Source organism: Phyllostomus hastatus, unplaced genomic scaffold, assembly GCF_019186645.2.
Source record: "Phyllostomus hastatus isolate PE091 unplaced genomic scaffold, TTU_PhHast_1.1 phas_contig_196, whole genome shotgun sequence".
Classification (NCBI taxonomy): Eukaryota; Metazoa; Chordata; class Mammalia; order Chiroptera; family Phyllostomidae; genus Phyllostomus; species Phyllostomus hastatus.
Window position 1 is genome coordinate 23,817,560 of NW_025333709.1, and position 23,399 is coordinate 23,840,958.

Below are 23,399 nucleotides of genomic sequence, written 5' to 3' on the forward strand. Positions count from 1 at the left end.
GGGCCTCCCACATGCCTCATTCCTCTCCTCCTTCCAACATTTATTCAAATGCCACATTCTCAAAAACGCTTCCATTTACTCCAAAAAATCATAATCTCATCATTATCACCTCTCATCCCACTTTCCTGCTTTACTTTTTTTTAATTTTTACTTATTGATTTTATAGGGAGGGAAGAGATACAAACAGAGAAACATTGATTTGGTGTTCCACTTACTTATGTATTATTGGTTGATTCTTGTATATGTCCTGACCTGAGATTGAACCCTCAACCTTGGTGTACTGGGACAATGCTCTAATTAAGCTACCTGGTCAGGGCCCCTGCTTTATTTTTGTATACAGCTCTCCTCACTATCTAACATACTATGTACTTCACACATTTTTTCTTTTCTAGGTTGTAGCTTTGGGGACATAATTGATATAACAATACTGCATAAGTGTAAGACATATAGCTTTTGTTGACTTGATACGTGTATATATCACAAAATAATTACCACCATAGCATTAGCTACCACCTCCATACCATTACACAATTCCCGTTTCTTTTTGTGGTAAGAGCACTTACGATCTACCGTCTTAGCAACTTTTGAGTATATAATACAGTATTATGAGCTGGAATAACCATGCTGTAGATTAGATAGATCCCCAGAACTCACTAATCTTATAACTGGGTGTTTGTACCCTTTGACCCATATCATCCCACTTCCCCCACCCCCAGACCCTGGTAATCACTCCACACATTCTTCTTATTTACCACCTGTCTGCCCCAATAGGGTGCAAACTGTCTCTGCACAAGGTGGAGACATTTGAGGATTTGCTGCCTACTGTGTACCTTATTAGAGTAGTGTGAGACTCAATGCATAGTGGATGAATAAGGTCAACATTTAGAGCCAGGTCAGATGCATTTTTAGAGCCAGGTGAGGGTGTAGGGACTCCCTATTCCAAATCCTTCATTTTATGGATGAGGAAAGTGAGATACATCAATTAGTAATTGATACCTAAGGGACTTGCCCAAGGTCACACAAATGTCAACAGAACTGTAACAGACCACCCTCAAGCTCCAGATGCACAGTGCCCTTTCCAAAATAATAACAACTATTTTAAAACCCTTATTACATGCCATGCATTTACCTGGATGTACTCACATTTTCTCTGTCTAATCTAAAAACCCTCATTTTATAGGCAAGGAAATCGGAGTTTAGGGAGGTTACATAACTTGTCTAGGTTACCAAGCTCAGTCTTCTGATGACTGTAAAACCTCACAGAACCCACTACTGCCTGTTCTAGAAGCATGTGGAAAGACAAGATGTGCAAGGGATGGGACTGGACAAAAGGGCCCAAACCATGAGTGGGCAAAGTTCCAGGTTATGAATCTCAAACCGTGTCGATATTTAAACAAGACTCAGAGGCTTGGAGTTGATAAAAGGGGGAAAGATACAAGGAGTCATATAAACACAGTGAGTCACCTTCAGCTGGTGCCCCCTATAGAGCCACCTACCTACCCAGTTCCTATCTGCTCCTCCACATGCCATAGGCATGCAGCCATCTTTCCGCTACCACTTCAAATGGGTTTGCATTTTCCAAAATTGCAGACCCAGCAAAGAGAGATCCAAGAGAGACAAGAGCTCCTGCTCATACATGACCCAATCTGCGATTTCCTCCTTCACCTAAAGACCTCCCTCTCTTCCACATTCATGGGCAATGTGAATGTCTGCCCCATTCTGACAGCCCTAGTCCTAGTCCTAGAATCAAGAGCTGATCATTTGGGTCAGGGAAAAGTAATTCTGTAATCAGCTAGGTCTGGGTTTCATGCTCACATCTGCAGCCCAGCAAGAAGTCAGCTTCCCTTAATTTGGACTACAACTAACCTATTGTTAACATTTGTCCACATTTGCTTTATCTCTGTCTCTTTCTTATGACTTGTTGAAAAGTGGCAAATACTTCACCCCAAAATATTTCAGCATGTGTTCCCTAAGAACAAAGACATTCCCCTACCTCACTATAATACTATCAAACCCAGGAAATTTAGTATTGATTGAATATCATCTAACATAATATTCATATTCAAGCTTTCCTAAGTGTTCCAAAAATGTTTTTTAAAAATTTGATCACAAACAAGGATATCACATTGGTTTTCATGCATCTCTAGCCTCATTTAATTCAGAGCAATCTCCTCAACCTCACAGTACTGACTTTTTTGAAGAATCCAGGCCAGTTGCTTATGGAATGCCTTATTGATTTCTCTGTTCCTTTATAAGATTCAGTTAACTGTTTCTGGAAATAATAGTACATACATGATGTGTATTCGAAATATACATCAGAAGGTACTTGATCGTTTGTTTCATTGTTAATGATGTTAAAAGTGGTAGTCACCAAATTCCCTGGTTAAAGTGGCATTTGCCAAATCTCTTCTTTTTTTTAAGATTTTATTTATTTATTTTTAGAGAGGGAAGGGAGAGAGAGAAACATCAATGTGTGGTTGCTAGGGGCCGTGGCCTGCAACCCAGGTATGTGCCCTGACTGGGAATCGAACCTGTGATGCTTTGGTTCGCAGCCCGTGCTCAATCCACTGAGCTACACCAGCCAGGGCTTGCCAGATCTCTTCTTAATTGAAAGGTACCTTTTCTGTTTGTAATTAAAAAGTAATCTAATGGTGATACTTGAGACCATACAAATATCCTGTTCCTTAACAGCATTTCACCCAATGGCCTTAATATTGATTCACGAATCTTGCCTGAATTATTACTTTATAAATTGCAACATGGTGAAATTCTAATTAGATTACCAATTCTAAATTAATGAGGTAATTTTTAAAAATTCACTTGTGTTATAACACACTGTTGTCTTTATTTCATTAGACCCTTTGATGCTCAAATTATCTCAAATTTGGCCAAAAGAACTCCTTCAAGCTTTTGTCTTTTTCTTTTCTGTTTTTAAGCACTTCCTTATTGTTCTGGTAGAAGGTGTATGAGCATCATCTCACTCTTTTCCTGCCCCAGGCTTGGAAAAAGCCATTTTTCTCCAAAGAGCTCAGGATCATTTTCACAGGGAATAGAATTTTAGAACCAAGCTCTGGGTGCTAGGGTTGAGATCAGGCTGCATCATTTTTATCTAGATCCCTAGCAGATTAATTACACCCACTTGCTAAGACTAATGCTTTCCGAAGGTTTTTTTTTAATATGTTTTTTGATCTTTAGAGGGGGGGAGAGAGAGAAAGAGAAAACGTCAATGTGAGAGAGAGAAATAAACACTGATTGGTTGCCTCCCACCCACACATGCCCTGATCAGGATGGAATCCCCAGCCTTTTGGTGTATGGGATGACACTTCAATCCACCAAGCTACACTGGCCAGGGCTTTCTGGAGGTTTTTAAAAGTAAGGCATTTTCATTTGCTCTGGCCTTGCCTATGGCAAGATTGACCTTTGTAAACACTGTATCATTACCATGATGCTCGGGCGTTTCAAAGCACTGCAACTGGCCATCTAGGCTAGGAGGGTTTTACCCAAATAATTATATACAGATTTAACTTCATGCTCACATGATCAATGTTCTCTCAGTTTAATGTTCTAGATAACTGGTTGACAGATGGCAAGAGAGCAGTGATATGGTTTTGTAATTAGACTATGAAAAATGACACATGAGAAAACAATTAGAGGGAAAATATTTACCAAAGGTTAATTGTCATTTTTTCCAGGTGCACTTAAAGACAGCCCTGAGAAGAAAAGTACTTTAAAACAAGTACATAAAACAAGAAATTTTCTAAAAAATTTTACTTTTTCTCATTACTCTTTGCGTTTGGACATGTTTTTTTCTTAAGCCTTTTTCTGTTTTAATTTAGAGTAAAAGGCCTAGCAGGCAACTATTCCAACCAGGGAAAACCAAACCCAAGTCATGTCTACCTTATGTTTGTACACTGCTTTAGAGTTGACAGAGCACCTTCCCAGAGCCATTGCCTCCCCGCAGCACACCCCGCGGGGTGAGTGAGATTGCTCGGTCACCATACAGAGCCTCCGAGCCTGCCTGTCAAAGGGGCAGAACAGTAGTCCAGGGCTGTCTCCTTGATGGAGAGGCGGGGAATGAGACGCCATCAGATCAGAGAGTCAACCTGGGAGTTTCTGGCAGGTATTTTCCTGTCCTTTCTGCTCATAATCCAAGTAGCTTGCATTAAGAGGGTGTTCCATGTTCTCCAGCTGGATGAATAAATGCTATGTCCTCATAGGCACACAGGTGGGGAGAATATAATGGTGCATGTCTGGTGACACCACTTAGACTATTCAAACAGAGCGTGTTAGAGATTTGCAATCAGCAAATGCAAGGCTTCATCCCCTACCCCGTCCTACAGGCTTCTTTTAGGAACCGTGTTTGGGATCAACGAGCCTCCTCTCACCCCAAGAGCTGATCTCAGTGAAATCCTCTGCCACTGGAATTTTAACTTTGCCTTCAATCTACGGCGGTATTTGAAGGGCCCATTGTTCATGATTCCTTTCAACCGAGGGAACCAGGCCAATATCCTGATGCATTTGAACAGAATCACATGAGACCCCATGACATGACCTACGTGTTTAGGAAAAATGAAGTGGAAAACAGCTTGTCTTTGTCAGTGTTTTCTGTAAAAACAACTTATTTTCCAAGCCAGGTGTGGTTCCTACCCTGTCTCCCTGGGAATTTCAAGGACTGGAAAGGAAGATAATCCAACAGGCCTTGCCTCTGACATCACCAGAACACCTGGAACACACAGGTCATTATAAAGGACATATGCACCATGTACTTTATTGTCAGTGAGAGGAAAAATACAGGGTCTGGCATGAACAATGTCCCTTTACTTAATTACAAAACCTTTTATTGCAAAATCATAAGCATGTTAATTCTGTATATAACAATATCACACTTAAGCTCACCATATGACATTTTAGGTGAAATGTTCAAATTAAAACTATAAATTATGCCTAGCTGGTGTAGCTCAGTGGATTGAGTGCAGGCCTGTGAACCAAAGGGTTGCCAGTTTGATGCCCAGTCAGGGCACATGCCTGGGTTGTGGGCCAGGTCCCCAGTGGGGAGCATATGAAGGGCAACCACACATTGATGTTTCTCTCCCTCTCTATCTCCTTACCCTGTCTCTAAAAAATAAATAAATAAAATCTTTTTTTAAAAAGCCTATAAATTATTACACCCATATTATTACCCTACCAACCACACTCAAGCAGGCCCTACTCCCTAGGACCCTGTAGGATGAGGCCTCCCTAACAGCCTGTCCCTAACAGCCTGTCCATGTGAGTGTGCTTTACCTGAATGTGCTTGTTTTTCACAGCCGGAACTGGTGGCTTCCTCCCCACAGTTCACGGACCCTCACCTGTATGTGTGGAACGTGACAGGCAACAGAGTGTTGCACCGAGTGGACGGAGTGAAGCTGAAAACTCGGCCACGTCAATGCACAGATTTTGTCGGCATCAGAAGACAGCTCGAGATGTTGGCAAAGATGAAAGTCACCCATTACAAGTTTGCTCTGGACTGGGCCTCGATCCTTCCGGCTGGCAACCTGTCCGCTGTTAACCGCCAAGCTCTTAGGTACTACAGGTGTGTGGTCAGTGAGGGCCTGAAGCTCAACATCTCCCCAATGGTCACGTTGTACTACCCGACCCACGCGCACCTTGGCCTCCCCCCACCACTGCTGCAGAGTGGGGGGTGGCTGAACCCCTCGTTGGCCAAGGCCTTCGAGGATTACGCAGGGCTGTGCTTCCAAGAGCTGGGGGACCTGGTGAAGCTCTGGATCACCATCAACGAGCCCAACCGGCTGACTGACATCTACAACCACACTGGTAATGACACATACAGGGCAGCCCACAACCTGCTGATCGCCCACGCCCTGGCCTGGCACCTCTACGACCGGCTATACAGGCCCGCGCAGCGCGGGGCGGTGTCGCTGTCGCTGCACTCGGACTGGGCGGAACCCGCCAACCCCTACGTGGACTTGCACCGGCAGGCGGCGGAGCGCTTCCTCCAGTTCGAAATCGCCTGGTTCGCAGAACCCCTCTTCAGGACCGGGGACTACCCCGTGGCCATGAGGGAGTACATCGCCTTCAAGAACAGGCAAGGGCTGTCGCGCTCCACGCTGCCTCAGTTCACGGAGGAGGAGAGGAGCCTGGTCAAGGGCGCCGCGGACTTCTACGCCCTGAACCACTTCACCACCAGGTTTGTGATGCACGCGCGCCGGGCCGGCAGCCACTACGACGCGGACAGGGACGTGCAGTTTCTGCAGGACATCACCTGCCTGAGCTCCCCCAGCCGCCTGGCCGTCCTGCCCTGGGGGGAGCGGAAGGTGCTGAGCTGGATCCGGAGGAACTATGGGGACCTGGATGTTTACATCACCGCCAATGGCATCGACGACCCAGCTCCGGAAAATGATGAGCTCCGAAAGTACTACCTAGAGAAACACATTCAGGAGGCCATGAAAGGTGAGGTTTGGGGGTCATTTCAAATATAGTGAAGTATGACATTTCCAGGTGATGTGAACAAAAGAAGGAGGGGAGTAGGCTCCTTACTGAGAGGGTTAGCCCATTGTGGAAAATTCGTCAAGTATAGAAAATTTTGTTGTTGTTTTTTTACGAAAGAAAATAATCACCTCAAATGCCATTCCCCAAAAGAAGCACCTCCACTTGCTAGACATTTTTAATACAATTGAGTTCATGCTGTAATAGTCTTGCATCCAACTTTTTTCAATTTTTTAAAATTATATTTTATTGATGATGCTATTACTGAAAAATTATGCTATTATGCTATTACTGAAAAAATCAGTTGTCTTGATTTTTCCCCTTTGCTCCCTCTCCACCCAGCACCCCCTACTCTACCAGGCCATCCCCACACCATTGTTCACGTCCATGGGTCATTCCTGTAAGTTCTTTGGCTGCTCCATTTCCTATACTGTCCTTTACACCCCATGGCTACTCTGTAACCACCTATTTGTACTTCTTAATCCCCTCACCTCTTCACCAATTCCCAGATACCACCCCTCCCATAAGGCAACCATCAAAATACTCTCCTAATCTATGATACTATCTCTGTTCTTATTGTTTGCTTAGTTTGTTTTTTAGATTCAGTAGTTGATAGATATGTATTTTTGCCATTTTATTGTTCATAGTTTTGATCTTCTTCTTAAGTAAGTCCTTTTAACATTTCATATAATAATGGCTTGGTGATGATGAACTCCTTTAGTTTTTTCTTGTCTGGGAAGCTCTTTATCTGCCCTTCGATTCTCAATGATAGCTTTGCTGGGTAGAGTGATCATGGCTTTAGGTCCCTGCTTTTTATATCTGAATACTTCTTGCCAATCCCTTCCAGCCTACAAAGCTTCTTTTGAGAAATCAGCTGACAGTCTTATGGGAACTCCCCTATAGGTAACTACAGTAATGTCTTTTCTCTTGATGCTTTTAAGATTCTTTCTTTAACCTTTGGCATTTTAATTATGGTGTGTCTTGAAGCGGGCCTCTTTGCATCCATCTTGTTTGGGACTCTGTACTTCCTGGACTTGCATGTCTATTTCCTTCACCAAATTAGGGAAGATTTCTTTCATTATTCTTTCAAATAGATTTCCAATTTCTTGCTCTTTCTCTTCCCCTTCTGGCACCCCATGAGTAGAATGTTGGACTTCTTAAAGTTGTTCCAGAGGCTCCTTACACTATCCTCTTTTTTTTGGATTCTTTTTCCTTCTTGTTGTTCTGATTGGTTGTTTTTTGCTTCCTTATGTTCTGAATCATTGACTTGATTCACGGCTTCATCCACTCTACTGTTGTTTCCCTGTAAATTGTTCTTTATTTCAGTGACTGTAACATTCATTTCTGACTGGATCTTTTTTATGCTGCTGAGGTCCTCACTAATTTCCTTGAGTATCCTTATAACCAATGTTTTAAACTCTGACTCTGATAGATTGCTTATCTCCTTTTTATTTACCTCTTTTTCTGGAGTTTTGATCTGTTCTTTCATTTAGGCCTTGTTTCTTTGTCTCCTCGTTTTAGCAGCCTCCCTGTGTTTGTTTCTGTGTATTAGGTAGAGCTGCTTTGACTTCATGTCTTGGTAGTGTGGCCTAATGTAGTAGGTGTCCTGTAGGGTCCAGTGGCACAGCCTCCTCTATCACCCAAGCTGGGTACTCAGGGTGCACCCTTCCTGTTTGCTGAATACACCCTCCTCTTGTAGTTGAGCCTTGGTTGTTGTTGGCAAATCAATGGGAGGGATTTACCCAGGCCAATCAGCTACAAGGACTGACTTTGACCACTTAAAAGCAACCTCTGTCCTCCATGGAGGATCAGCTGTGCAGGGGCAGGGCTGTGGTGCTCTGACATGGTCTGCAGCTGTCCACTGCAGGTGTGTTGGCCCTGGGGTTTCCCGGGTGATGAAGGCAAGGCCAGCCCCCACTTGTGTTTTGCTGGGGGGCCACTCTGCCAGAGCATCAAAACAATCTGAGATGGCTGCTACTTGTGCTGAGCTTGAAGGTTCCTGGGTGAAGCCAAGCTGTGAATCTAGGCTGGCTGCTCCTAGTGCCAGGCCTGGGGCTCACTGAAGCCAGCTGTTGCTTATTTGAGACAATTTAGGAAGCTCTGCATTATGAGCCAATTCCAACCATTCATATGAAAACGCAGCTTGGGTGGGCTCATAAGCTGTGCGGGAAGAGTCTCTTGGGATCTCCAAGGCAGGTCAAACAGTGTTAGCCAGGTTGATGGAGTCTCAGATATGGCACCAGCTTGCTGACTCTGTGGCTGTGGTGGGAAGGTTTAGAAAAGGGACAGTAGCCTCTGCCTGCCTTGATGCCAGATACTTCAGTTCCTTCCATTGTGCCACTGGTGCCTTTCAAGCTGCTACCCTAGTGTTGGAGCTTGGAGGAAGTGAGTCTGAGTAGGTGAGTCCGTGTGTGGGTTCTTTAATAGGAACTGCTTGGGGATCCAGCAGTTTCTCCCACAGACTCAATTCCCACTGGTTTTTACAGCCAGAAGTTGTAGGAACTTATCTTCCTGGCACTGGAACCCTGGGCTGGGGGGCTTGGTGTGGGGCTGGGACTGCTTGCACCCGAGGTATCCCTCCCAAATTTTTATCTACCACACATGGGTTCCTCGTCTGTGCTACTCCTACTAGTCTGGATGGATGTGGGTTTTTTTTTAAATTCCATAGTTGTCAGACTTCCATTCAACTTGATTTTCTAACAGTTCTGGATGGTTGTTCTATATTTTAGTTGTAATTTTGATGTGGTTGTATGAAGAGGTGAGCTATTTCTGCGAAACCATCTTGACTAGAAGTCCCTCCCCAACTTTTTCTTAATATCACATTATAAATGTGTTCCACATTGTTAAAAGTTCCTTGTTAACATTATTTTAATGGTTACTACATATCTCATCATGGACATATCTCTATGTACTTAACCATTCCTCTAATGTTCGATATTTAGACTCTTTATTTTTTAATCCTCATCTGAGAATATGTTTATTAATTTTAGAGAGAAAGGAAGGGGAAAAGAGAAACATCAATCAGTTGCCTACTGTACTCTCCCTGACCAGGGGATGGAACTTGCAACCTGGGTGTGTGCCCTGGCCAGGGATCAAACCCACCACCTTTTGATGTAAGGGACGACACTCCAACCAACTGAGCTACCTGGACAGGGCTTAGACATGTTTTAACTACTAAAAAAATAGGTGTGTTTATAAATCTTTATCTCCATTTCTTTTTTTAAAAAAGATTTTTATTTATTTATTTTTTAGAGAGTAGGGAAGGGAGGGAGACAGAGAGGGAGAGAAACACTGATGTGCAAAGAGAAATATTGATTGGTTGTCTCTCACATGGCCCACAACCCAGGCATGTGCCTGGATTGAGAATCAAACCGGAAACCTTTCCGTCTGTAGGCTGGCACTCAATACACTGAGCCCCCAGCCAGGGCTCCATTTCTGGTTATCTCCTTAGGATGGATTTCCCAAGATGGAATTATTAGTCAAATGTTATAAACAGCAGTGTTTGAGAGCACTTATCTCACATTCTCTTCCCAGCAGTGGCTGTTACCATTTTTAATCATTTTATTTTTATTTTAAGTAAATTTTATTGATTATGCTATTACAGTTGTCCCATTTTTTCCCCCATTTGTTCCCCTCCACCCGGTACCCCTCTCCCACCATCATCCCACCACCTTAGTTCATGTCCATGAGTCATACGTGTAAGTTCTTTGGATTCTCCATTTCCCATCCTATTCTTAACCTCTCCCTGTCTATTTTGTACCTACCATTTATGCTTTTTATTCCCTGTACAATCATAGTTTTAAATGTTCATGACTGATTTGTTGAAGCAGCAAAAAGTTCCCAGAAACTTACTCATTTGACAGATACTTACTGAGCATCTAATGTGGACAGAAACTGTTCCGGGCACTCTGTCACCACAGAACAAAATAAGCTTTACTGTCCTCATAGAGCTTATATTTTTGTGGGACGAAAGCCAATGAACAGGTAGGGAAGAAACAGCGTGTCAGAAGTGAAAAGGTCTGTGGAGTGGAAACAGAGGGGGGAAGGGGCTGCCCGGGGGTGCAGGACAGGAGAGTGGTTACACTTATAAATAGGGCGCTTAGGGAAGTCTTCAGAGATCTAGAAAAGTGAGGCAGCAAAATCCAGGTGAGCGAAGAGCAGATGCAAAAATCCTGATGCGGGTGCATGCCTGGCCTGTTTGAGGATCAGGAAAGGAGGTCAGAGTGGTTAGAAAAGAATGAGCAAGGGGAAAGTCACCCAAGATCAGGCCAAAGAGGTAAAGGAAAAGGCAGATTAGGTAGGTCTTACTTAGTAGGCCAGTGTAAGAACTGTGGCTCTTTCTCAGTGAGAGATAGAAAGATTCTGGGAGGTTTGAAACAGAAGGGCGACATGATCTAACTCAACACTTTAAAAGAATCACTCAGGATACTCTTTGTGAATATACTTTGTTAAACAAAAAATGACAAGAGTGAAAGATTCTCTGGGTTTACTGAGCCATATGCTAACCAGAAAGAGGACCAGGTGCTGGGGCATGCAACCTGAAGTAGCAGTGGCAGGGCTAGATGGAAAAGTCAAGCGTGTCCCACAGCCCTGGAGCTGACAGGGACTTTTTTATACAGTGGGTTTGGGGAAGAAAGATATACTTTGTTTTGAAAGAATTTACACTGTATAGATGATAGATGGGTGTGGGGGTGGTGGCAGAGACAGTTCTGGCAGAGGTGCAGAGTCCATGAGGGAGAATTTTTGATGCTTCTGGATTGGCTGTCAGCAACAGCCTGGAAAGTTCATGCATAAGCAAGATGCAGTAGAGCCTGGGGGTGGGCTAACCCCTCCTTTTAGACAGGAGCTGAAATAGCCTCCTGGAAGCTGATCCAAAGTTTCAGTATCCATATAGGAATGTGAGCAATCTTTTGCTGGTTGCAGCTGTGTTAACAGATTAACTTCTTGTCTGTTCTTCCTGCTCTCCTGCCTGCTGTACTTTAATTTAGGACACCTAAAACTTCTTTCTTGTCAGCTGTAACAAGGAGCAAGAAAAGAAACGGGGAGTTGCTGTAATCTAGATAAGAGATAATGGTGGATTGGAACAGGGGAAGAGTGGAGATGGTGAGCTAGTGAGTCTTTGCTTGGGACACGTTTGCCCCAGCGAATGTCAGCAACCAGTCAATGCTGGATGGAGGGCAGCTCAGAATGGGCCTGGGGCGGGGCAGCGGGACAGGGACCGACACTGATTCTTACTATGACAAGCGTGCATGCGTCTGGAACAGGTCCGGCCTTCGGAGACATATCCGTTCCGGCTGGGGCAACCTCCCTTCCCCGCGAAAGAGATATCAGACTAGTCTTCCAGGGCGTCCTGCCTCGTGCCTTTTCTGGGGGTGACTCAGCCCCGGGCCCCACTGCGGCGCAAAGCCAGCCCTACCTGCTCACTGATGGGACAGGGGACAGCCCAAGCTGGAGATGGAGTCGGCCGGGGAAAGTTGTAGAAGAAACTGTCCCTCGGACGGCGAGACGCTGCTGTAGGGGGAGGATGACACCATATAATCATTGTTGAAGCAGAGAATCTTGGTTGAGCGGGCAAGGCTGAGCAGGGGACTGAAGGGGTGAGGCAGGCAGGGCAGAGCTGTGGGACAGAGCTGGGTAGGAGCACGCTCACTACGTGCTGGCTGCACCGCTGCCGCCCGCCCTGTGGGCTTCTTGGCTTCTCGGAGGCTCCCTGCAGATGTGTGGTTGGGGTACGAGCTGAAGCCATTGAATGCACCTGGGGGACAGCTTGGCACAACCTTGTCGGCGTGCGGACCAGGACCTCTGTGGCCGCCCTTGGAGCTCCCTCCACTGCACCCCGTCTTGTTTCTTTATTTGTGAGCCTTTAGCAATCTGGGTCTCAGGAATGTTGTGGACCCAAAACTTCGGGGAATGGCTTCCCCAACAACCGCAGGAAACAGTCCCAGAAATCCCCTGATGCTGACGTCCTAATACGGATATCCCGTGTGAAGGGAGAAGGGATTGCCGCGAAGTGCTCGAACTGCTTCTTGGCCACTAACATGGTGTACGCGCAGGGAGGGGCAGCAGGCGGGTAAGGTGGGAAAGGCAAGAACCGTAGAGGCCATTTATAATGGTTCCATGCAGACCCCTGTCATGGGGCGGAGTGGGGGGCGCCTTTTTAGCAGTGCAGAGGAACCAGGGGAGAGCTGTGAGGCTCAGGCATAGGAGAAAAAGGCACACAGCCCTGAGGGTTTAAGTCTCGGCCCCCCAAGGAATGCGCCTCCACCCCATCTCCAGTTTTAGACCTGACTCCGTGCAAATGTGGAAGCAGACCCTCACTCCCTCACTTCAAGCCCTGGGGCTCAAGTAATACTAGGACTGTAATTGCATTTGAAAATAGAAAGTCGGGAGATCCAAAATGAGGGAGTATGAGAATTTATTTACGATGCTGGGTATTTTTTTTTTTTAAGGAAAAAAGGCATTATTTTTCTGGGGCATACCCAAGGATGTTAGTGCTACTACCAAATCCCTGAAACACTAGCCAATAAACATTGTGTAGAATCTCAAAACAAAACAAAAAAATGACCAAGAGTAGAGGTGGTGGTAAGCTGCTAGGTTCTGAATATATTCTCAAGGTAAAATCAACAGGATTGGATATAGGGTGTGAGGGAAAAAGTGAAGAATGATTCCAAGGCCATTTCCCAGGCTGGAGACTGGCAGGCACAGGTTTGGAGGTGAGGTGTTCGGTGTTGCACAGGTTGTCTGAGACGTCCATTAGAATCCGATTAGAGATGTCAAGACTATGTCTATCAGATGTCCAAGAGAAGGCTGGTACAAGAGTCTCAGGTTCAGATGCCAATTTGGGAGTCAAGAGTAAATGGACAGTATTTTTTAAATAAGCCCTGACTGGTGTGGCTCGGTGGGTTGGGCGATGTCCGGCACTCAGGTGGTGCCTGTTTGACCCGGGGTTGGGGCACATGCCCGGGGTTCGTGCAGGGGCGTGCGAAAGGAACACATGGATGTTTTCCTCGATTTCTCCTCCTCTCCCTGCCCTCTAAAAATAAGATCTTTAAAAAATAAAAAAGAAAATAGGGCTCAGTGAAATCGCTAAGGGAGCAAGGATAGAGAAGGGGGCTGAGCTCTGGGACACTTCGGTACTCAGGAGTGAGATGAGAAATCAGTCAAGCTGACTGAAGAGGAGCCACTGCTGTCAAAGACAGCCAACAGCATGTTTGTACCGGAATGACCCACTACTGAGGGGGAATGAACGCAGGAGAGAGGAGGGGAGAACAGATGCAACACTGTCCTGGAGGAGGCAACAGAAAACAAACCCAGCAGGTGGTGGAGCTGGCCTCTTCCAGGAGCATGCACAGGTCAGCCACACGAGACGGGGCAGAGGAGGGGTGCAGATGCCAGCGGGGGTAGGTGTGGCTGTGGAAGATTTAAGAAATTCCCCAAGTGGTTTGACTTTTCAGTGAAGTGGGAACAATGACAGAGAAGACAGCGAGCGATTAGGGAATACAGAGGGTAGCTACAGAGGAACACCAAGGCCACGTTTGAGGTTTGGAATCGGAACAAAGAGGCAAGGCTTTTTTGCTCGTGACCCTGTGGACAAAAGTGGCAACTCGCAAATGTGCTTTTTCCCCAGATGTGTTTGCATCATTTATGGATCAAAGTTTTGGTTCAAAGTTTTCTAAACTTAATTATATGTATTTTCACTTTCTTTGTATCAATTATAAAAGAATGTCAAAAAGCCCTTTATGAAAATCACCAAGTCACCTTTTTTTATGGGCATGAGTTTACCTTGTTTCGGTGAAAACTAAATTCTTATTCAAAGGTATGTTATAGTCCATTTGTGGTTACTTCTGATAATAACGATGTTCACTTGATATTTTTCAGCATACCTGGTTGATAAAGTTAAAATCAAAGGTTACTATGCATTCAAACTGACTGAAGAAAAATCTAAACCCAGATTTGGATTCTTCACATCTGACTTCAAACCTAAATCCTCAATTCAGCTTTACAACAAACTCATCAGCAACAGTGGCTTCCCTGCTGAGGACAGTAGTCCTGGATGCAGTCAGACTCAAAGAAACACAGAGTGTACAACTGTCTGCTTATTGCTTGTGCAGAAGAAACCACTGATATTCTTTGGCTGTTGCTTCTTCTCCACCTTGGTTCTACTTTTATCAATCGCCATTTTTCATAGGCGAAAGAGAAGAAAATTTTGGAAAGCAAAGAAATTACAACACATACCATTAAAGAAGAGAGTTCTTAGCTAAACGGACCTTAGTTCTGTCTGCATGATAAAAAGTTTAAAAGTTCACTCCAGTTCCATATATATACTGGTAACTTACAGAAGATATACCTATATTGTAAAAAAAAGTTTTTTGAGAAATCAGTGGTAGCCAATGACAATGTCTCTACTGTGTGTTTCAAATGAATTTTCCATTTGATGTGTTGATGTCAGTGAATTCAGTTCTTGAATCCTAAGATAAAGGCTTTGCCTAAATGGGCCATTTTCAACCTTTTTTATTTTATGGCACACATAAACTAATTACTAAAATTCTGCCACACGCTAAAAAATAATTTTTGCTGCTCTGACAAAAAGATAGGCATAATTTTGATTTATCCACACCAGATTGTTGTGTTGGCTGTTTTTGACAATCTAAGGAAAAGAGGTCAGCACCCAACTAAATAATCAGGTATTGCACGTTTTAAAAATTCTTGTGGCACACTGGTTGAAATTCATTGGCTAGAGAATAAGCTATTAGGATTTCCTGATACATTGCTTCATGAAGTATAAGCTATTTCCCATCATTCTTTTCTTTTATAAATACCAACAGCTACTTATCATAAAAAATATTTTGAAAAAGTGCAACTTTGTTTTGTTAGACTTCACAGCAAAGATTTGAAACTCAACACTGGACATATTCTGTCACTTCTAACAAGGCGTTTCCCCCTTTGTGTCAGGGTGGTTCTCAAATGGAAAGAAAACACCCAACAGGGTAGTGCTTGTCGTAGCCAGTTACATAGCAAAGACTCTTAAGCACATCCACCCCTTAGTTTTTTTCAGTAGAAATAAAAATTGTCAATTATAAAACACCTAATTTTGTGAGGTCGCTCCTTTTATCAAATAATTAAAAAAACATGAAACTCCATAACTTATCTCATGGTAAGATCATTCTACTAAGATCAAGGACAGCTAGACCCAAATGCCTGTAAAGACAGGGAAGTCAATCTCACGGTACAGCAACTTTCTGTTTAGACAAGGTGACATCACTCTTCCTCACCTGATTTTTGTGAGGTGACAAAAATCCAATCTAGCATACTTAGGGAAGCTAAACATCCTTTAAAAATGTCGTTTTATTATCAAGTCATCAGACAAGGGCCACGTCTGCCCAGGAGCTTCACTGTTCTGACACCACAGGCATGTATAGGCCGCTCAAAAAATAAAATGCAGCCGCATCTGGACCTAGCAACTGTGACTCCTTGGATGCAATTCAGAATGTTGAACCTAAATGAGTCAGCGCTTTTTACATTGCAGGTGGAATTAAGGAAATTCTGAAATCTAAACTTGGAGTTTGAACTTTCTTGAACTCCATGCTTAATATTGGTTCAGCGTATTCTAATTGTTGGAAAAACAAGTCTTGCACATAAACCCACTTATACCCACTTTCTTTCCGGAGGTTAGTCAGCACTTAAATTACAGCAGCTGGTCACTCACTAGCCAGTCACCCTCTACAGGAATTTAGACTTTCCTTTTAAAAACTAAAAGGAAAGCTTTTCAGTTCAAAAACTTGTTAGGAAACTACCCTAAATTAAGGCAATTGTGATTGTTTTCCAAGTCCATATCTGTAAGAAGCCAAATTACCTACACGAGATCCTAACTGATAATTGTTTAAGTTTCAGATACTGTAAAGAAATAACACAATTGGTCAGTTCAAGTAAATACAAAAAGGATGAGAAATCAATTTGCTATTTGGGCGGCCAAATTCAGAAAGTAAATTTTGGCTGTTTCTTTTTAGTCCATCCTCTTCGCAAGCAGTGCACCCAACTCCCCCAACCTTGGCTGTTTTTAGGTTATGCAAGGAGTATATTTTCTTAGCGAACTAAGTGGGCCTGAGGCTACACACATTTTTAACTGGTCATTTGCTTTTAAACACAGTTAACTATGTGGAAAGAGGCATTTAAATAGATCACTTGGCTCGTGTCCCCCCCCCACCCCCCCCCCACCACCTTGTGCTGCCATGGATTCATTCTGATCCCAACCTGGGTTCTGAAAATAAAATGCAGTCAGCCACAGGAATAACAGATTTAGAACTAAATTCAGGTTTTGCTTTTTTGGTCTCTACCTCGTGCTTTGTTTTATTGTATTCGTGGTTTACAAGTCCATTAACCATCACTATTTTTAAAATATCTTTACAGTTAGAGCCTAAAGACCTACTGTCCTTTTTCAAACTTGTTACCTTCCCATACTCTCCCAAATAGTAGCTCTAAACCCAGTGCTTATAGCCCTCCCTTTCTGGCACTTGAGAAGTATTTTGTGTATTAAATATAACCATCTTTCACTAATAAGTCTTTGATAAATGTGTATGGAAATATCACAACTATGGTATTTAAAGAGCTTCGGGAAAATGAGGTCTATTGTTTAATTTTCAATGTAACTTATTCCAAATAAACTTAACAATTTAGTCGATTTTACAAACTGTGGAGCGTGAAGAGGGTTGGTGTTAACTGAGCGCTGCTTCCACACTGCTGCCCGCCATTGTCTCAAGCTGTATGCCCACTCGATTAAGTTCCTGAGTGTTTTCTCATCATAAAACACATACTCCTACTCATCAAAGGTGGGAAAATAGCACAGAAGTGTTTATCCATAATAGACACACAAGACATGGAAGCCCTCCCTGGGGAGATGCAGACTTATTTACCGATCATCACATGGAAACCTCCTTAGCTACAACCAACCCCCAGTGGTAACATCCTGCTCTCACCTAGCCTGCCAGTCCACCCCCCTCTTGAAATCATTTACTCCCAAGGGCCACTACATCGTTATTCTCACCCTCTCCACCTATCCCTCTGTAATACTACCACTTGAAAGTTCCTCCCCGACTTTCAGCTCTGAAATCCTGTCAAAACCTTCCAAAACATCTCCTTTCCAATCCCACTGCTATTACTGTCTTGAGTCTTTACAACTTGAACCTCCCAGGCAATCTGGGTACCATTCATTTGGCAAATAGCTATGTGCTAAACACTGTTCCAGGTATTTAAAATATCCCCCTGTAGACACCCCCCACTCCTGCAACCCATTAAGTTTACATTCTAGCAGGGAAAAAAGCATACAATCATTCCATGACAAAGTGAACTATAAACAATGCATCATAAATACTATGAACAGTAACAGGTGCAACAGGCTAAGGGTGTGCTGGGCTGGGGTGAGGAGCGAGCACAACAGGGTGGTCAAGATGGGCCTTTCTGAAACTTGAAGGTAACTTGTCAATCCAAAGACAACTTCCAAAGGGAAAGATAACTTGAAGGTTTAGAGGCAACAATATCGATGAACAAAAAAGTCAGTTCAGAAGCTATAATACTAATTCCAGTAAAATACAGAGGATGTGTTTCATTTCTACATTATGAAAAATTTCACAACTTTATGTAAGTAGGAATACAATGAATCCTCCTTCAGCCTCCACAAATTAGCAACTTAGAAATAACGTTTCACCTAAAATCCCATCCGATGCCTACCCCAAACCCACCTCAAATATCTCAAAGCAAATCTTAGATTTATCATTTCATCCATTTCTTAAACACTTAACCACTATCATCATCAAACCAAAGATTATTTCATATTTGAAGTGTGACATGTGATATGAGATATGGAAGGGTTATCAGCTTTTTAAAACACCAAGGACTGGGATATGGGAACACGTGGCTGATGCAGGAGAGAAGAGGGTCCATAACACGGAGAGGACCCCGGGCCACAGCAATAATGTTGATCCCAAACACAAATTAACTCCACTTGTACCAAAGTCAGGTTTGTGTGTTTAATTGTGCCTACAAATATTTCTAATGCTATATCACTTTCACACCCCAGCTGCTTTTTCACAGTAGGTCACTGGTAAACAGACATTCAAATTCATACCTCTGCAAAATTAGGTACCTTCAGGGCACCCTCCCCCAAATTCTGCATCCAAAGATTAGCAGCCATGTAGTGTAGCCTGTCACTGGTACCATATTCTTCTTGCCTGAAACACCCCTGATATACCTTCAAAAAAGAAACAGCTTCTCCCATGAAATCTTACTAGAAACTTAATTGTTTACTTGCCAAATAGCTGGAAAGAATGATCAATTTAAGAAAAAAGTCCCAAATCAATACACGGCTTTTATTTCATCTTTGTATTCCTTACACAAACAAATGTAAGGAATATCACAAGTAAATGTGAGGACTCATTCAGCATCCTGTTGTTTCTATAGCTGGACAACTGTAAAAAGAAAGAAAAATATCTATAAATCTCCATCGAAACACTTGCTTAGAAATGCTCTACTGGAAAACACTTAGATTCATATTTAAAATGTGTGCAATTCCATCTCTTATTCTGCCACATTCACTGTTTTGGAATGCAACTTTTCATTTTCTCCCATGAGGACAGCTCGTTTAAGTCTCAGTCAATTAAGATCCCCCCACCCAACTAAAGTAGCAATAAAATTTAGACACTACAAGAACCTACCTTAGACCTTATTCATCAGCCTGCTGAACTGTTCCTTTTTCAGAAACATAGATACCATCCAAAAATTTTCTGATATCCTTGTTTTTAACTGTTGTGGCTTGCTGAATTAAAGCAGCTATAAGAAATAAAACAATTACTTTATTAGCCAAATCCATCTTAAAATCTATTTTGGGGGAAGATTTTAATTCCCATAATTAAAAGGGCTTACCATATATCCAACTACAACACTTAGACAAAATTTTATAGGCATAATAAACACACAAACCTGAATTTGATACAAGTTCAATGTCATTTCCTTCCAGAATCAACTCATCTTTCTGGGCCTGAGATACTGAACAAGCAACACCTAAAAGGGGAGAGGATATTTGCATAGTGTCAACACAAAATCAGATCTGCAGAAAAAATGTTTAATTTAAAAATATGTAAATCAAGCCCTGGACAGTGCAGCTCAGTTGGCTGGGCATCAGTCCACAAATTGAAAAGTTGCAGATTCAGTCCCTGGTAGGGGCATGTACAAGAGGCAACCAATCAACGTTTCTTTCACATACCGATGTTTTTCTCCCTCCCTTCTCCTCTCTGGAATATATAAAAATAAATTCTTAAAAATATTTAAATCAAGTGGCAATTTATTCCATTTAAAATTCCACAGACAAAATAAAACTTCTCAAAAGCAGTTTTGGTTTTACAGTTGATTCATCTGGGCCAAAATCTTGTGTGTGTTCCTGCGTGAATCTCTCCTAGAGTAGTTAGACTCTGATTCAATTAAGGAGTATGAGAACATGGTATCCAGCAAATGCATTTTAGCTGCATAAAACCTCCATCAAGTTTTATTTCTACTGCATATACAGGGTGGGACAAAAGTAGGCTTACAGTTGTGAGTACAGGAAACACAGTTTATTACTGAAGTCATTAAATTGGTACTAAAATCCCTTCTTCCCACCCCTCCCAACCCCAATGACACAAAAAAGCATCGAGAACATTAAGCTTCAAAATTTTCTTATGCTTTAGTCTTACCACTGCTCTAAGTGCATTTCAATTTTCATTCATTTAATCATGACATGTTCCCAATTTTACAGATAACTAAAATGAGCTACACAAAAGTAATTTGCCTATAGATGTTGATACTGAGACGTGAGAATTGAATCTAGGCAATCTATGCTGTTAACCACTACTCAAATGGTTTGTTTTTAGGATTTCAGTTTGCAGAGCTAGTTAAACACAGCTACTATGCCCTGCAAACTATTCCAATGTGAAAGCTTTCAAGAATTGCAATTGGTATAAATATGATATAAAGCCTTAATTAACAGTTATAAACACAATCAAACAATTCTGAAATAAATCTGGTTTTATTCACAGCTACCAAAACACTAGTCTTTACAACTCTAAAAGAAAAATTTCTGAGCCATATCTGAGAGTATGCACATACCTGACCTCATCCGAACCCTGCGGATATATTTTTCGCCCAAGAAATTTCTGATTTCGACAAGAGAACCATTCTCCTGAATAACGACGTTGATGGGGAAGTGAGCATACACAGACCTCATCTTGTAACGGAAGCCCTACAGTAAGCAAACAATTTGAAATGTGAAAGAAATCCAATTTTTAAATTCTGTAGGATACTTATGTCTTACTTAAATTTTAAATGCAACAATCCTCACATAGCACTCATTGTCAAGGTTTTATAACTGTCACCTGAATCAAGCCTTATGACACTTTTATACACAAACATCTGTCTCACTATCCCCTCACTGGACTGTAAAGCTCCATAACGAAGCACTATTTTTAAAAAACAATTTTCTTCCATTACAGTTTACTCTCAATATTAATTTGTGTTAGGTCCAGGTGTACAGCACAGTGGTCAGACAATCATATGCTTTACAGAGTGGTCCCCCAGTATTTCCAGTACCCACCTGGCCCCACACAGTTATTACAACATTACTGACCACATTAAGGAAGCATTATTTTACTACCTCCTATGCCCACAGTAATAGATGCTAGCTCCTGTTCGTGAGAACCCTGAGGTCCTTTACCCTGGCATTAGGCTAATGTTTACTGAGGTACTAAGGTAGGCCAGATGGCAAGAACTGAGGCTGTCAAGACAGGTCCCCGCCCTCAGGAACCAAGCTCGGGAGCAAGGGGAAACGTGACAGGATGGGCTTATGATGGTGTTAAGTACATGTTGCCATTATCAGGTGTACTCTAGGAGGGCTGAGTTTTAATGAAAAGAAAAGCATCTCAGCAAAGGCAGAAGCATACATTTTATTTTAAAAGCCAGGGAAGGGGGTTTGGAAGGAGAATACTGACATCAAGTACGCTTTCAGGAAAATGAACAGGGAGCTCAGAAATTAGACCCATCTTTCTCTGCCCCTACAGGGGCCTTGGTGGTGAGACGCATACCAACAAGAAGTCAAAACCTACCTTATGTGTTACATTTTCTATTAAAAAACCACAACCTCAAGGTGTAACTCTAATTCTGTGTGAAAAACATCACTGCCCTACTAACACCATCTGGTCTTTACTTGCGTCGATCACTCACTCCTAGACACCCAAGGATGCCTATCACACACACTTGATAAGATCGATCACCTTTTACCCCATGATCCAGAGCTTAAGACCCTCAACAAACTATATGCATAATCTATTCTCTATAGTAATTTATGCTGCGAAAAACAAACCTCCCCTTCCCAAGCAAAGTTGCCTGGTGGGCCTGCTTACCAGTGTAACACCCTTAATCATGTTCTGTACGTGGCTGCAGATCGTGCGCACGGTGGCCAGCTCCTTTCTGTTTCCCCACCATTTGTCAACGCGAAGCTGCAACAGAACAAACACTCTAGCAGATTCTTTCCAGCAATGAGTAGGCTCCGAAGAAAACAGTCCATTTATCCATAGAATTACTCTAGATTCTAACATTAGGCCTAATTAAAGCATATGCCTTTCAACTGTAAAGATGAAACTACATGCAAGGCCCTCAATAATTCAGAAACGTTACTACTGTTCATCACAGGTACACCATTTCACAAAAGAATGACAACCCAGAAACACCCATTGTACAAGTTGCTTCAAACTTCCCTTTTAGAAAGCTAAAATGCTAGGTTTAATAAAAATAAAGTCTACTGAATAGCTCAAGATTCTTAACAGAACAATCACGAGCAGACTAAACCTAGCTTGAACAGTATTAAGCCCTACCACTAGTGACTACTAGCACAGAGCTTTATACTTCACAATCCATTGGTTCTCCAACTTCACTACAACACCAACGCCGAAACTTGCTACAATTCTGGACACCAATTTTTTAAATCAAAACATTAAATCTCAATTCTATCATTTTTAAAGCAGCCAAATGTGATGCTATTAAATCACACCTTCCAAACAAGCAACTAAGGGTTTCACCAAAAAAAAACCGCAAAAACCCAAACCCAACTCACCCTCTTCTTTTTCTTTCCAAGGAGACTGAGCTCTACGTTGATGTGGTTGAAGTCCCTCCGCAGGGTGCCTCGGGGGCCCTTCACAATAACTGTGCGCCCCTTCAGGGTGATGTCGACTAGGAGAGAGCACACTGGTAAGGCCTCGGAACGATGGGTAGAGCACGCAGTACAGACGTAAGAAAAAGCAAACATCTAGCCTCCTACCATTCTCGGGGATGTCGACAGTCTGATTGCTGAGAATGGTCTTCATCCTACGACACAAACAGTTCGGGTAAGACCGGGCCGGACCTAGTGTGACCGAACTACCCTGCCCAGAGTTCCACTCCTATCGGAGCCCGGCAGGCAAACATCCCGGGGAGGTCAAGGGTGGGCCAACACGAAGACGGCTTCCCCTGCTTCCTGGCCTGCCAGGAGCAACTCCTATGCGGCTGTCTCGAGGCCCAGCGCCACCCTGGAAGCCCTTATCAGGGAGGCGCCATCCCGGCAAGGCTGAGGGGCGGGGGTAGGCCAAAAAGCCCGGGACAGAGCTGGAATCCCAGTGCCGCCAGACCCACCTGGGGCCTAACTGCCCCGAGGGACAACCAAGATAAAGCCTCCGAGAGCCAGATCGGCACCGCTGGTTTTCCCCGCGCCGATGGCTTCAGATTCCTAGGGCCCACGGACTACAGACATAACCTCACCTCGCAGGAGAAGTGGCAAAGAGAGGGCGTCTTTCGTCATCACGCTCTTGTAGCCGTAAGGGCCTTGCGTATGGCGTCAAGAGCACGCGACGCCACTAGAC

At 43.2% G+C, this 23,399-nt stretch overlaps 2 protein-coding genes across 3 annotated transcripts in view; one reads left to right on the plus strand and one right to left on the minus strand.

Annotated features, from left to right (window-relative positions):
- Positions 1-17,173, plus strand: part of KLB (klotho beta) — a 36,828-nt gene extending 19,655 nt beyond the window's left edge. Inside the window, exons 4-5 of the mRNA XM_045834131.1 lie at positions 5,307-6,450; positions 14,365-17,173. Of these exons, the coding sequence (XP_045690087.1) occupies positions 5,307-6,450; positions 14,365-14,747 (1,527 nt within the window). The 3' untranslated portion in view covers positions 14,748-17,173. The remainder of the gene's footprint in view (positions 1-5,306; positions 6,451-14,364) is intronic.
- Positions 17,174-18,827: 1,654 nt separating this feature from the next.
- On the minus strand, positions 18,828-23,353 carry RPL9 (ribosomal protein L9). 2 transcript variants are annotated; one of them, XM_045834133.1, is made up of 8 exons: positions 23,299-23,353; positions 22,823-22,869; positions 22,619-22,734; positions 21,909-22,004; positions 20,620-20,752; positions 19,459-19,539; positions 19,194-19,308; positions 18,828-18,947 (listed from the first exon to the last, which is right to left on the minus strand). In XM_045834133.1, the coding sequence occupies exons 2-7, from the start codon at positions 22,866-22,868 to the stop codon at positions 19,202-19,204; spliced, it is 579 nt and encodes a 192-aa protein (XP_045690089.1). In that variant the 5' UTR covers position 22,869; positions 23,299-23,353; the 3' UTR covers positions 18,828-18,947; positions 19,194-19,201. The 2 variants fall into 2 exon arrangements, with proteins under 2 accessions (XP_045690089.1, XP_045690088.1); XM_045834132.1 differs by having other exon boundaries at positions 23,173-23,301.
- Positions 23,354-23,399: the final 46 nt, after the last annotated feature.